Below are 16,796 nucleotides of genomic sequence, written 5' to 3'. Positions count from 1 at the left end.
TTTGTTCTACTTGTTCTACAAATGCTCTTGTGCAAAAGATGTTTTTAGAGAACACTTTTCCATATGTATTTCTACAGAAGCTACAGAAGCTGGCATGAGGGCTATGTCAGGACTGGCTGAAGGGAAGGGGATTGGTACAGCGATACAGCAGTGACCATGGAAATGATGCCCATGAGCACAGGAATCAGACCGGCTGCTTCCCACTCACTCACACACACACACACACACACACACACACGCCGACAGCCAATCAATGACATCACAGGCTATCTAAAGTATGTGAAAAAACAAAGCTGGATGCATGTAGCTATGAAGTGAAAAAATTTGGTGTAAGGTTTCACTCAAGACCATTTCAAATAATTACAAAGAAACAAGTGAATTAAACATGAAATTAAACATTAAACATGATAAAGTATAAAGACTTCAAGACAAGTTGAAGTACTGAAAGACTGAAATAATATTTTCTTGTACAATGTAGCACGATTTTCTTTGTTTTATTAACAACTTTGAAAAATCTTTTTTTTTTTTTACAGTGCATGTATAGCATACTGCCAACAATATGTTATCCAATTAAAGCATAATTACATAATATACTAAAAAATTAATAAAAAATGAATTTTTTAAACCCCGGGTTAATACAGTTTAAACTCTGGAATCAGCAATGTTTCCAATTTATGAATCTTGCCCGAGTTGCAGTGCTAAACTAAAAAATGCTTGTTTAATTAAATATTCATGCTTTTTAAGTATGTAAATGAGAGGTTAACCCAGGGTGATGACTATAATGGCCAAACACGATTTAGTTCACACTGACAAATATAATGAAAATAAATGATTAGTACTGCATTAAAACTAATGATTTATTTTATTACTACTTGTCAACATGAAACCTTATGAGTCGGAGCTGAACACATATGTGATTTGAATGCTGTATAGAGGCATGTAATGGCAGCTTCCACATTATTAGCACCTCTCAGTGATGTTGCATATGTGCAATCTGATGGAAGTCTGTCCCAGTCGTGCATGTCACATTGCAACAGCTGCTGCAGAGTCTTTTTTTAACGTGAGAACAAAGCTTGGAAATAGGACAAGTGACCTCTAAAGGTTACATTAGCTGTGTATTATAAATGGATATTTATTGCTCTGTATGCCTGAAGGTGAGATAAGAACACAGAGGCTGAGAAAGGGGGCGTTTACATGACTCCGTTTTCAACAAAGAACGGATTTGGCCTGCTCTTTTACACAACAATGCCGTTTTGGGAGCCTTTGGGAGAACGGGTTTTCAAAACGGTTTTCAAAGTGTACATTTTTGAAAACGATACTGTTATTGTCTCTGTGTAAACTACCAATATTTTGATTTTTTTGCACCCTCAGATTCCAGATTTTCAAATAGTTGTATCTCGGCCAAATATTGTCCTATCCCAACAATTCCATACATCAATGGAAAGCTTATTTATTCAGCTTTCAGATGATGTATAAATCTCAATTTCGAAAAATTGACACTTAAGACTGGTTTTGTGGTCCAGGGTCACATTTCACCCCAAAATCCATACATCCAGACGCTCTTCACATTAAGAAAAAATGGTTCATTTAAGAACTGTTCTGCACTGAAAGATTCTTTAGGGAACCCAAAATGGTTCTTCTACATGGCATCGCTGTGAAATCCCCACTGTGGAAGCTTTATTTTGTGAGCTGGAGGACTGTAGTGGTTTTGGTGTGCAGTAGAGCAGCTTCACACAGCAGAACTGGGTTAAACATGGTGCTGCGAGAGGCTTTACGTAACATCTCTCTCTCGATGACAGCCTCTCGTTCTCTTTGCCTCCTCAGGAATCTGGCCTGACCTCCCAACATGCACTGCATGCGTTCACAGTCACATCATTGACTTCAGCGTCGCCTTGCTGTGGTGATGACAAAACACTAAAGAGTGTACACTTGAGAGAAGAGTAGGTGTGGGAGAGGTGGGTGGTGGGAGGAATAAGACAGATAATCGGTGTATGAGTGTGTAATGAGTCACAATGTAGGACTCTTGAAGTTTCATCAAAGCGGTATTGTCTCCGTGATTCTGCATGTCCTTTCAAGATGGTGGCAAACTAAAATCAGATTATTGAAACGTTGGTAATTAATATGCAGGAGATCACATGTATGTACGCACACAAGGAACCAATGACACACAATATTGAACTAGTGAGTTACCATACTGCTCTGGGAATTAGTTTCCACAGGCCCAGCTGTTAGCACAATTCCCAAAGGCGTAAAACATAATAAATACCCTCCAGGAAACATTGTTTTGGCAGGAGATATTATGCTAATGTCAAAAAGTCCTTTAAGGATGAAAACAATCCTTTAAGGACAATTGTAAGAAATGGAGAAATATTAATTGAAGCTGAATTAAAAACTTAAAAGGGGCCAAGAAAAAATATTTGAATAACACTTTAAGGTTATGTAGGTCGTGCATGTCACATTGCAACAGCTGCTGCAGAGTCTTTTTTTAACGTGAGAACAAAGCTTGGAAATAGGACAAGTGACCTCTAAAGGTTACATTAGCTGTGTATTATAAATGGATATTTATTGCTCTGTATGCCTGAAGGTGAGATAAGAACACAGAGGCTGAGAAAGGGGGCGTTTACATGACTCCGTTTTCAACAAAGAACGGATTTGGCCTGCTCTTTTACACAACAATGCCGTTTTGGGAGCCTTTGGGAGAACGGGTTTTCAAAACGGTTTTCAAAGTGTACATTTTTGAAAACGATACTGTTATTGTCTCTGTGTAAACTACAAAAATGTGAATTTGTGAAAACAGTGACGTCATGTGGACGCATATTACGTGTTCAGTCTATAGGTATGTGTGCAGGTACGTAGGGTTTCTTTACAAAGTAACATGGCAACTAATGGCATGGCATGAATAATACGACATTTTTAGTAGTTTTTGGGGATCATTTTGACAACAATGCCATCTGTATGCGAAACTTTTCAAAAACGCAAATGAAAATCTTTTCTGTTTTTAGTACATTGTTGTTTAAATGTACCCAAAGACATATGGGTGAATCACATGTCCTACATGGCATCGCTGTGAAATCCCCACTGTGGAAGCTTTATTTTGTGAGCTGGAGGACTGTAGTGGTTTTGGTGTGCAGTAGAGCAGCTTCACACAGCAGAACTGGGTTAAACATGGTGCTGCGAGAGGCTTTACGTAACATCTCTCTCTCGATGACAGCCTCTCGTTCTCTTTGCCTCCTCAGGAATCTGGCCTGACCTCCCAACATGCACTGCATGCGTTCACAGTCACATCATTGACTTCAGCGTCGCCTTGCTGTGGTGATGACAAAACACTAAAGAGTGTACACTTGAGAGAAGAGTAGGTGTGGGAGAGGTGGGTGGTGGGAGGAATAAGACAGATAATCGGTGTATGAGTGTGTAATGAGTCACAATGTAGGACTCTTGAAGTTTCATCAAAGCGGTATTGTCTCCGTGATTCTGCATGTCCTTTCAAGATGGTGGCAAACTAAAATCAGATTATTGAAACGTTGGTAATTAATATGCAGGAGATCACATGTATGTACGCACACAAGGAACCAATGACACACAATATTGAACTAGTGAGTTACCATACTGCTCTGGGAATTAGTTTCCACAGGCCCAGCTGTTAGCACAATTCCCAAAGGCGTAAAACATAATAAATACCCTCCAGGAAACATTGTTTTGGCAGGAGATATTATGCTAATGTCAAAAAGTCCTTTAAGGATGAAAACAATCCTTTAAGGACAATTGTAAGAAATGGAGAAATATTAATTGAAGCTGAATTAAAAACTTAAAAGGGGCCAAGAAAAAATATTTGAATAACACTTTAAGGTTATGTAGTTACATATTGCATGCACTTACTATACTAATAACTTGGGGTGTAACGATTCACTCGTTTTCTTGATGCATCGGTTACAAACCCTGACGATGCAATGCATCGATTTTGAAACATGGATTCGTTCTTGAATCGAATCAAAAACCTATGAATCGTGAATTGAATCGATTCGCTGTCTACCCAAAGATTCACAGCCCTACTAATAACAGTAATTTATGCATACTGTAATTACAAGCAACTAACCCTCAACCAAACCCTAATCCTAACCTTATAGTAAGTACATAGTTACTAATTACTATTACTCAGTACCTATTTGTAAAACCACACTATAACAAGTTTATCTTAAAGTGCCCCTATTATGTCATTTTGAATATTGTCTTTCATGCAGTGTGTAATATAGCTGAATGTGAATGCAAACGATCTAAAATGTTGTAAAGCCGAAAGTGCACGATAATTAAAGTTAATGTCTCCCAAAAGAAAGAATCGACTCTAAACAGCCTAAATGAGTCGTCAGTAATTCGAATCCCACTTTCGTGACGGCTACACGTCACAGCAGGGTAACACATTTGCATAATGCCTGCCTATGTTCTAAGTTTTCTGGCCATTAACAACTTGACCCACCCTCAAACACGTCATTTTACTGACGACTGCTTCTCTAATCTCGGGGAGTTCAACGCAGAATTCACAAACGCTTGCTCTTGAAAGATGGCTCAGTTTATTTGGACCAGCTGGCTCCACTGAATCACAACCTGCAAGTATGATAAATAATAGATGTTTATATTTTCTATCGAGAGTTCAAAATACGGAACTATGGCAATAGGCATATCGTTTCCGACACGCGCTGTATGCAGTAGACCAATCACAACAGACTGGGCCATCTGAGGAGGGGGTTAGAAAGGAGGTATTTAGAGAGATTGAATCTTAGAACTGCTTCGAACGAATCCTTTGAGAATCACTGGAAAATTAAGTGATATTAAATGCATATTTTGAGAAAATGAAAGTGTGGTTTGACCTTGCATGCATGAAAACCTATTGTAGGAGACTCCCAAAACAATATCAGGAACTTTAAAAATGGCATGATAGGGGCACTTTAAAAAAAAGTGTTATCAAAATTGGACAGAAATTTGGTGAATTTCTGTTTTTAATGGGAAACTTCTGATTTTTATAGTTTTTAATTATAGTAATTTTTGCAGCTTTAGCTCTAGTTATATATTATTATATAATTTTTTTTTTGCGTGCTGTAAGAGAAAACTAATTATCAATTCATATTGACAATTTGTCTTTGTAAGTTACTTACATGGAAGTACTTGACAAAGAAGGTAGTGCTTGCATAAAGCAAGTAGTGCATAGTTGTAGCTGTTATGTATCTTTGTAATTCATTGTAAGCCCCCTTTTGAGGCACGCGCAAGCGCACGACCCCAACCCCCCCCGTTATAAAAAAAAACAAGTGGGCTTCCCCAAAGTCCACGGTATAGTTCGAACACTGACAACAACGTATATCATTATGCATGTTTATATTATAAAACAAACAAACAAACAAAAAAAGAGTGCCATCATGTATGTTAAAAATGACAATCATATCCAAATATTGTCCCTTAACAGAAAAGGTTACATTTCTGGAAATATAAGGGTCAAAGACGAGATTTCCCGTTTTGGTGACTGCATCAAATTAATTTGACAAGTTATTTTATATACACAGAAATCATATTAAATGCAAGTCTCTAATGTTTCAGATAACTTTTGTGAGAATAAAATGTCAAAATATGGGTGGAATAATGTTCCACTGTCATTCAGTAAGAATAAGTGATCATACTAAATTTTATTATATTTTAAATGATTAAAAACTTCTTGCTGACAAATGGTATAACCTAGTGATAAGACCGGTAAAGATTCAACATGACAATTAGTTTCTGGAGGCTGCACTGATCTTTAAACAGAGTCTTTTAGTGTCTAATGATTCCGGTTCTAAATATGCCTCACAAGATTTTTTTTTTTTTTTTAAATATACAAACCATTGTTACACTGAATGACATTTTTTTTTTTGTAAATCATGGTAAAAATGTATGAAAGTCATTATTTTTTGCTCAGAAAAAAATAAAAATTAAACTGGACACATTCTAATGTTAAAAAGAAAAGAAAAAAAAGTTTTTTTTGACCCATATATACAGTATATGCTCAATATAAGAGACAATAAAACAAGAGTGAACAAAGAAACTGCATGAAGGTGAAGGGTGTGAAGAGAGAGACAGATCACTTTCACAAATCTTCCCTCAGGCTTTAAAACAAAGAGGTCCAGGTAATTGTGTGGTGTTAATTGAACACGCTTGCTAGCTAAATCCCAATTACATAATTGTCACGGCCCGGTACGAAACACCGAGGAAAAACAGGGTCTGGGTCCACATGCAGGTGAAAACTTCCTTTTAATGAACAGAAAGGCCAACAAGGCAAAACAAAACAGATCTAGGAACGACAGATACGAATACATTTACAATACAGCCAGGCAGAGTGGTGAGTGAGAGGAGAAGATATAGTCTGTGACAATGGGGAACAGCTGAGGGTGAGTGTAATGAGTGAATGACTGAACAGGTGTTTGGGGAATGGAGTCCAGGAGATGGCGCCCTCTGGAGGAGAGAGGGAGACACGCAGGGCCCCGACTCATGACAATAATGAGACCGGTTAATTATCTACCATGATAAACACACCATCTCATGTGTTTTGGGTAAAGAAAAAAATGGGCCAAATTTTCGTAACAAATAGATTTTGTTTGTTTGTTTTAAAAATAAGCATCATTATTGCAGTTTAACTTTATACATTTACTTTACATTTAACATTTCGCTATAAATGTTTTCTGGTCACACTTTACAATAAGGTTCCATTAGTTAACTATATTAGTTAACATGACCAATACTTCTAAAGCATTCATTAATCTCAGTGCTACATCTATATAGCTCAGAAATGTATAAAATCAAAAAAGTGTTTTGTTTTCTGCCATTTATATGCCACCACTGCACCTCAACCAAATTATGCAGTGCTTTATTCCAGTTCACACTGACCTGGAAGTGCATCTCATCACTTCCTGTGAGCAACATACAGTACATGGATGTGTGAAGAGGAGGCAGTACAAACGACCTTCACACATGGGACATCTGGGGTTGGGGGGGATGAGGAAATTGTTACCTAGCAACAGATACATACTCCCCTCCCCTTCACTTGACTTGGCATGACTGCTCCATCTGACAGCAGCTGGGTTAGTGACATTGGAGCAGAACTAGTAATGAACAGAAGCTCTGACTATATGATGTAAATATCAAGAATATATTGCTTCATAATGTTATTCCATAACAAAGTTATTATGTTTTAGCGAATTGGTGGCTAATTCAAATGAATTTGTATGATCTCATTCATACGATCTGCTGATGCCCCAGTGAGGGTTATGTTTAGGAGGGGTCCTTAATGCTCACATTGTACAAATTCATATCAAATTGCCACCTTGTAAAAAAGTTGTTTCCCTGTGGGATCAGGTTATTCTTAAGGCCCTGATATACTTTAAGCGAAATCGAAGAACGAAGTGGTGTAAAAACATGAACACACTGGAGAGCTGCTTTATAGTAGAAATTGAAGTTGTATTTCTAATTGAAAGCAACAGTGGCGTTACTCCCCTGCCCCTCTGGAGGTCTGTGCATGCCACTGGAAAGCAACACTGACACTGTTTTTCATGTTTAATACTATAAAGCTGCTTGCTTTATACCAATCAATTGTATAAAATGCTATATCAATAAATGTGACGTGACTTTACTTGACCGGAGGGCTGAACTGCAGAGGCGTTGCAAACATATTGCAATGATAAGATGCTTTCTTAACTACTGTTTTAACACTATCCCAAAATGTAGTTCAGCTTTATGGCTCAAGAAAACAAAATCTTACATTTTATCCCACTATCACCCAATACCACCAACTCAGACTAAAAGAAAACAACTATATGAATATGAAATCAATTACAGATAATAGAGATTCAACCTAATTCAAAGGCATCAATGTGACTGACCATGAATTTGACATTTTTGCATTTCTAAATGTCAAACACCACCACATTCGTGAAGATATGGTAGACTATATCATAATATATGTTTGATTTTCATTATACAATATGATATTAGAGAAACCTTCAATAAATATAACCTTTCAGTGATACATTTCTGTGCATCTGTGCACCAAGCACCTTTTGTTTTGCAACTGATGTCCTTAAAAATGGCCTAAAAATGCTTAAATTCCTGACAAACTGTGTTTTGTAGTCAAATATAAATATAGGGGTACATATTGTCAGGAATATGGACTGTGTGTGTGTTTTGCTCTCCATGTGCTCCCATTGACCTAGTTTTCCCTTGTGTGTTACATGCCCATATTTGGTTATTTTCCTGTTCCGATTGTGTTTGGTTTGATTCTGGTGTGTCTTGATTCTAGTCCTAATCACCCCATGTATCGGTACGGTGCGAGCTCCGCGGGTCTGCCAGTCTCCATCGTCGGCGTGGTTGGAGAATCCCTGGTCTCCGCCTCCAGCCTCAGAGTCCAGGACTCTGCCTCTGCCCGTCGACCCAGCGGCTCCACCATGGCTCCTAGCTCCCTCCTCTCCACTGTGGCCCGGCAGTCCACTGGCTCCGCCTTGGTCTGGCGTCGACCATCCTGTTCCTCCGGCTCCATCAGGCTCCTCCATCCCTTCGGCTCCACCTGGGCCCTCCGGATCCTCCCCGTCGCCCTGGCTCATCGGCTCTCTGCCTCGGGCTCCTCCGCCACCTGACTGTCTGCCGGCCCCCTCCCGGGTGTCCGTCCTCCTCCTGAGCCTCCTCCCAAGTTCCCACCCATCCCTCCTTCTGTTATTTCTTCGGTGCGAGGACGCGCCTTCCGGGAAGGGGGCGATATGTCAGTGTGTTTTGCTCCCCATGTGCTCCCATTGACCTAGTTTTCCCTCGTGTGTTACATGCCCATATTTGGTTATTTTCCTGTTCCGATTGTGTTTGGTTTGATTCTGGTGTGTCTTGATTCTAGTCCTAATCACCCCATGTATTTTAGTTCCAGTCTGTGCGTTCCTCCTTTGTCTGGTCTACTATGTTGTGTTCGGGTGTCTTTTCCAGTTCCCTGTGTGGATATACCCAGTGTCTTTGGATATATTAAAGACTGTTTCGATTATCCTCGTCTCTGTCATTCCTCTCCGACACAGACCGTGACAGAAGACCAGACCAACAAACAGTACTACTGCGTGTTCCCCCTCCGTTTTGTTTATACGTTTTATTCAGTGCTTTTTGTTTCCGTTGTTCCCCATGGATCCCCTCGCCCACCCTGGCTCACTCTTTTGCTCCCCATGTGCTCCCATTGACCTAGTTTTCCCTCGTGTGTTACATGCCCATATTTGGTTATTTTCCTGTTCTGATTGTGTTTGATTTGATTCTGGTGTGTCTTGTTTCTAGTCCTAATCACCCCATGTATTTTAGTTCCAGTCTGTGCATTCCTCCTTTGTCTGGTCTACTATGTTGTGTTCGTGTGTCTTCTCCAGGCCTCTGTGTGGATATACCCGGTGTCTTTGAATATCGTAAAGACTGTTTCGATTATCCTCATCTCTGTCGTTCCTCTCTCTGACACAGACCGTGACACATATAGGGTAGGTAAGCTGTTTTTCCCTTAATCTAGCAAACTAGGCATTTTGACCACATATTTAGAAAGAGCCTGTCATACGCAGCTGCCTGTGATTGAGAGTTGCACATGAGCAAAGTCATTTTAATGCTAAAGTACTTTTATTTTGCATGGCAGATAAAATGAATTTTAAATCAAGGATAATTTATCCAATTGTATATTATACATGTTAGTGAATTGCTCATCTTTTTGGCTAAAGATCAGACATGAATTATTAAACTAAGACACTGGATATGACCAGACCAAATAAATATTTGGACAAAGTAACACTTCTGGTTTGCTGAACAGTAGGACCAAGTAACTTAGGGTTATAAAAAGAAAAAACTGTCCAAACTAAAGATTGATTTGACCCTTGTGAATACACCTGTGAACACTGTGAATGTGTAAAGCATTTATGTAGCAGGTAAAGCTGTCCAAACAGGCCAAATTCAGCAGAAAATAAGAGTGCGGTACATGAATCCAGGGCACTCTTATAAATATGTAGCCAGCACAGTTCAGCATATTTCTATTCCTGGTAACTAGTTTAAGGTTATATGACAGAGAAATGAAATGGGCCCCAGCATTCAGCTGTCTACAGGAAATACTAGGTCAAGAGAAATCTGCACACACACAGTCCTCACATGCTATCAAACACTATGGTTGGGCGCTATCAAATATTTACATTACCTTCTTGATAATTATTGTGGTAACATCAAACAAGCAGCATGTATAAGCAACTTTAAGTAATCAATTTCGTGATTACTTTGTCTCATTAGTTTTGTGATAATTCCTTGTCTCGGTAGGCCAGATATTAATAGCGACTTTAATTTAGCCTTCAGTAGCAAAAATGGCATTAAAAGGAATGGTTCACTCAAAAATGAAAATTTGCTGAAAGTATAGTAACCCTCAAGCCATTCAAGATGTAATGACGGCACCCATTCACTGCAGAGGATCCATTGGTGAGCAAGTGATGTAAAGCTCAATTTCTCCAAATATATTCCCATGAAGAAACAAATGTATGACTAAAATGAGTAAAGATACCTGAATAGTTCCTGACCCCAAAACACAGTTGCATTACACACATGCATTAGTGAGGTACCTACTCAACAACAACATCTCTCATCCTCGCTTATTGCAGCTGACCACAGAATAAAATGATTAATGGACTTTGTGTGATGCCTATATGATCATTCAAGACGAGGAGGCTGAGGGCCTTGGCAACTGAAGACTCCATTCAACCCACCAGCAATATAAATAAAACAGTGTAATTGGCAGATTATACAACATCAGTCCTTCAATCAGACACCAGTGTGCTACAAGCACCAGAGATTTTTTCATCTATCCAAAATTGACTTCAGAAACATTTTCAGTTACAGTAGCAATAATATAATATAATATAATATAATATAATAGCTGCTTGACTCTTTTCTGCAAGCTGCACAATTTGAGGTACAATTCATGTCTGTAGCACAAATGGTGCAGGATATAGTATTGGGATATTTAGTGGCATCTGAAGATAATGTGTATAATCCATGTAACCCAATAAATATGACTAACAATAGTTATTATGCAAAACAATATAGAAAGTGTGCGTGCACCACTAAATGTAAATGATACACTAAGTGGATTTGCCCTTGTTAAATGCTATGCCATCTCTGATTACTGGCTCTGTTTCACATGAGTCGTTGACTATAATGGAATATGAGTCAACAGAGAAAGACTTTCAGCTGAGTCGTGTTTTCATTTCAAGGTGCCTAACAGCATTTTTCAAGCCAAGTGAAGAATGGCACCGAGCATTTGCACACACTTAATTATCTGACAGAGAAAATGCTTTTATATTAACAGTATCAACTACTATTAGCAAAGATAGTGAGCACAGCATAACCTTGAGACCTTACTTTCTCGATCTTGTCCAGCCACTCCTTGTTCTGAGCAAGTTCTGCCATGAAGGTCTGATGTTTCAGCCACTTCTTATGAAGCTTCTGAGTCTCGTCGCGGGAGGTGTCGCGAGCCATTAGCATCTTTTCTGCCACCCAATCACCAATCTGTGAAACACACATCAACACAGGCGTTAGGAATCACACTCAAACTCGTGTCTCAAAAAAAAAAGTATGATATGTAATTTTCACACCTATTCATTTATTTTTAAAAATTTACTCATTGATTTCAGACATAAGCATACATAACTTGTATATAAACCTCTTCTATGATAAATATGTTTTACATTTAATTTTAATATTTTATCAATATATTCATATAAAAGTCATTATGGAATAACAACATGCATACGCCATTTTTTCTTGTATCAAGCATATCATAAAACAGAAAATTATATGAATGACTCTCTTTCAAAGTCAACTGTTTAAACTCAAGGTGTACCAAAACATTTAAATTAAATTTAATAAAATAAATTACATTAAAAATAAATACAGTTCTACTTAATCCAGAACTTCACATATTTTTAAAAGATTTAGATCATATAAACAATTAACCATAACATTTACGGCACACTGCATATAGAATGCATATAGAAAACAACAAAACATTTACCACAGTAAAACACTATTAAAGTAATTTTACTGTAGCAAGTAACTGTCCCTAAAGATGATCAAAAATGACTCTCAGAAAGTTTCCCACTCACAACAAGTGATCCCAAAGAAAATACCACTTTATCATTCCTCTTCAAACAACAGTACTGTATATCATATCTTTTATTATATTTTATAGTAGTAGTCAAGTAAATGTCAAGCTGTGACAGCAGTGACACACATTACTTCATCTAAAAACATCTAAACAACATCTTTCTCATTCTTTTGGAATTATTATACATCTTTATTTGTGATAAATATATAGTCAAACATTTGTACTTAAAAAAATGTATTTGCCACTGCAGGACTATTTAGGTGAACTGCAAAAAAACTTAAAGTTGATTAAAATAGTGAAAAATGATCAACAGTACCTAAATATACACTTCACATACAATAACATCAAGAAATCCATAAACATATTTCATGATGCAATATATAAAAATGGCAATATAATAATTGGAGACTAATTATTTGTAAACTAATGGTATATATATATATATATATATATATATATATATTATGTCATATTATAATTACCACCTGAATCAGGTTGTGAAAAATCTGTCAGTCAAGATCCCAAATCCACATGTTCATCTGCAGCCCAGGTGAGCAGCAAAACCCAACGCTGGCCAGAACACACACGCGAGCACAGTCCAAAAACAGTGCTGGATGAAATATTCAAGACATGTGCAGAGAACTCAATGAGCACTATTCTTGGACCAAACTAAATCCTTAAATGACTGTATAAAATCCAGTGAACACAAGAAGCAGTTTGCATCTTAGTAGAAAACAAAGAAAATCCCAAAAAAAGGTACAAAAGATTAGCAGTCTGGAGCCCGAGTGGAGGCCCTACTGAGTTACAGCGAGGAGAGAAATGAGCCCAGTAGCGGTGATTATTGATGTTACAAACACTAGCCACGGTCAGAGAGAGAGTGGGCATTAGAGAGTGTCAAGAGGGAGGATGTGGGGACCGTTTTCCCTCCCCTCCTCAGAGCGATCCAGACACACTCCTCACCCCGTTTGTGCAGCATCTTGCATCTCAAACAAATCCATATTGTCTTCTTTCAGTCCGTGCCGCCTCTTTTCTTCTCCTCCTCCTGTTTTGTAATATAAGCTTGACTCAATACTGCGGTGCCTCTCCTGCCTGAGCTGAAAGACCCAGTTTCTCCCGCTGCAGCATCCACGATGAGAGAAAAGATACGAGGGAGAGAGACGAGGAGGGAGGGGGAGAGAACCATATCGAGGGAGAAAGAGAGAGAGGGAGGGGGGAGTCTACGTAGTTGCAGGCGTCACAAGGATAACACTAAGGCTCTTTAAGCGGGCAGGGAAGCGAATACGAATGAGGTGGAGGGAGGCTACAGAGGAGCAGAGGTTCAAAAAATGAGGGAACGAGCAGCCAATGATCAAAATCTGTCAGATTAAAATATGCACACTTAAAAATAAAGGATCCAAAAGGGGTTTTCACAGCAATGAGTGAAGAGTGTGCTTTAAGAGTGTGCTGAGCTGGTAGATGACACTTTTAAAATCACATAAACTTTAGGACAAATTGTGCTTTTTAACCTCTCTCTAGTGCTTACTAAACACTACAGTGACCTCTGCCCTCATGAGGCACCTGTCGCTCTCACCCATAAAGCCATTTAGGTTAATCATGGTTCTGTCAGGACCACTATCGTCAAAGATGATTGACAATTAGCATACAGTTTGGATTGGCGGTATGGTTCTGTTCTGGGCAAGAACTCCCTGCGCATCCATGCAGCCTAGCATGGATGAGAGCAGGGAGAGCAGCAATATAACAGAACAGAACCAACATAAATTTATTGCAGATATTGTTAAAGTTCAATAATGTTATGTACACATTTTAGAATTGGTCTGATTCAAAGGAGAATCAGAAGGCTGAATCCCGACTGACAGAGAAGGAGTTGGGGATGGAGAAGGGTAATTAGCTATTGAGCAGTGTGAAAACTGCTGATAATACTGAGGGACCTTATATATGAATGCTTAGATAGGTGTTGTATTCCCATAGGTTGATGGGAATCAGCTGAGAGTCAGCTGATGCGAGCTTGACTAACGTGAGACTTACGCTAGATTTATTCCTCAAAATTACCCTGGGGTGGAATGGAGCAATAGATCCAAGGAAGAGTGAATGACCATCCAGGGACATGGGAATTAATTATCCAGTAAACTGATGGATAACTACACCACCACCAACACCAGAGAGACATTAAGAATATCTCTTTGGATTTGAGACTTTAGTGTTTGCAACTTTACAGATCTTCTTTATGCACCAAGAGCTTGTAACACTCCAAAGAGAAAGGAAAAATTGAAATCGCATCATATGACCCCTTTAAAACTAACTAAGACAATAATGTGATACTTCAGATCAGGAAACATCTGAAAGGAACAACAACTGAAAGCAAATGAGAAAAAGTGCCACATAGGGTGCGTATATGATTGCATTCAGTCATACTACTGACTACTTCTGCTGTAGGCACTATGCACTAGGGCTGCATGCTTTAGGGAAAAATAATCTATTTGTGATTTAAAAAGGAGATTTATAACGAGTGGTTCCCTGCATTATTACAGCAAAGCGCATGATTACAGAACTAAGCCGCTGCAATGGAGCAGCTCCAATGCTATTAAATTAAAGATGATGTACCACAGAGCAAAACAATGAACAGTGAAAGTAACAAAAACTTGTAAAATACATTTTAATGGGCATAATTAAGTGTGAAAATAACCGAAGGATATACAGTCAAACCAAAAATTATTCAGAGACCAGATATAATTTTTAAATATTTTTTTACTAGTGGGTGCAGGGCACTATAGTTCATTTATGTAAGTGAGGATAGCAAAATAAAGTCAACTGTGACAAATCATACCCAAAAATTATTCATACAGTGGACTACCAGTAAAATTGATACAAATTTGGGACCAAAAATTATTCAGACCGTTTCTCTCCACGAGTGTTGTGCTAAAGCAGAGCTGACAGCATGTAGAAAGCTTTGAGACTTTCCACACAGTCCGTCCACAGAGACACTTACATGCAAATGACTCGTGTCTGAGTCTGCTGAAATATTAATGATGCTATGAAACGGCTCCTGTCTGTGCGTAGCATCACTGATGAGCACATGAGCCACCTGACCATAAAACCTCTCTTTCATTGTTTGGTTCATCTATGAATCCTTAACATGTTACTAAGCTAATGAGATGATGCTCTAATTAACAAAAGCACACAAATAGTGCATTTTAATTAAACTGAACTGCCTTTATTGGTGCTATTTGTATTGAATGTAGCGTGGCCATTAGTCCTGTTTTGAAATACTCGGTCTGCCGGCACAGGCTTGAGCCCAACGCTCATTTATCCTCCTTTTTAGGTAAATATATTATTCTTAAGACAGTAGTATATAACAAATAAATAAAAATGGTAATATTATGTTTAAGTTAAGATTAAGTGACATACATTTTATACAAAATATTGTCAATATGGCCTGTTTTGCTCTATTTTGTCAATCGTTGCGTCGCCGTTCAACACAGTGATGTTTCATTCCTGAATCATTGTTTTTGAACAAATTGAGAAAGAAAGAATACAGTGAGTAAATACACGAATAAATGAATGAATGCATTAAATAATGAATAAATTTAATTAATATTTTGAATAAATAAATACAAAATAAATAAATAAATGAATACTTTGAATACAGTGAATATTGAATGAATAAACAAACAAATAAATAATATGAATAAATGAAATTCATATATTGAATAAATACAATAAATGAATAAACAAACAAATAAATAAATGAACTGAATAAATACGTGAGTGAATCAATGATTCAATAAGCCTAAATTCAAAACTGCAGACTAGTATACTACTCTTACTATTTTTAACATACCTTTTTATGGCATAAATAGTAAGAGTAATATTGTAGTATCCGATTCTGAAATCAGCAAGTCACTTTGCTTCATTCCTGAGTGAATCAGCCGATTGAATGAATCGAATTGAATGAGTGAAAAAAACTGAAGTTCAGGTTTGCATGAAGCTGGGTGACAGCATGCCCAGGAGACTACAGGCTGTCATTAAGGCTAAGGGCTGCCCGACTAAGTATTGATAGTTGTGTAAATACTGCGAGACGTATGAGGTCGGCTTTGCGCATGCGCCGCTCAGAAGTGACACACGCGGAAGCGCAGGGGAGAGATCAAAACAAAACAACGATCAATAATTAGAAGTACAAAACGAGGATTTGTAAAGAAGAATGTCGGAGGATTTCGATATAAGCCAAGAGGAGACTGGTTTTCCTTTGCTCCTGTTAACAAACGGTTTTCACGAGACTCACCGTCGCATGCGCAACGCCAAACTCATACGTCATCAGCCCGGAGCTGCTTCCGTGTACAACTGTTGGCGCAAGCTACATTAAAGTGATGATTACGTTTTGAATATGGATATTTTTTTTACAAAACCGCATCGATTTGCTACAGGAGGCCTTTGTTCACCCCCCGGAGCCGTGTGAGACACTTTTTTTTATGATAGGTGATTTTTATTTAAGTTCTTTTGGACTGAAGCAATGCAACACCCGCTGAGAGTATTAAACAGCTTGAAAGATCAAAGACAATTTTTAATAGAACTCCGACTGGATTCGTCTGAAAGAAGAAAGTCAAATACACCTAGGATGACTTGAGGGTGAGTAATTTATGGG

At 38.2% G+C, this 16,796-nt stretch overlaps 1 protein-coding gene across 1 annotated transcript in view; it reads right to left on the bottom strand.

The window, feature by feature from the left end:
- LOC107717595 (spectrin beta chain, non-erythrocytic 4-like) overlaps positions 1 to 16,796 on the bottom strand; it is an 82,419-nt gene that overhangs the window by 24,336 nt on the left and 41,287 nt on the right. The window contains exon 19 of the mRNA XM_016524403.1: positions 11,413 to 11,559. Within this exon, the coding sequence (XP_016379889.1) occupies positions 11,413 to 11,559 (147 nt within the window). The remainder of the gene's footprint in view (positions 1 to 11,412; positions 11,560 to 16,796) is intronic.

The sequence above is a fragment of the Sinocyclocheilus rhinocerous genome, unplaced genomic scaffold (genome assembly GCF_001515625.1).
Source record: "Sinocyclocheilus rhinocerous isolate Xijiao unplaced genomic scaffold, SAMN03320098_v1.1 scaffold240, whole genome shotgun sequence".
Taxonomy (NCBI): Eukaryota; Metazoa; Chordata; class Actinopteri; order Cypriniformes; family Cyprinidae; genus Sinocyclocheilus; species Sinocyclocheilus rhinocerous.
Note: the sequence above shows the minus strand (reverse complement) of the source record. Positions and strands in the feature narration are given on the sequence as shown.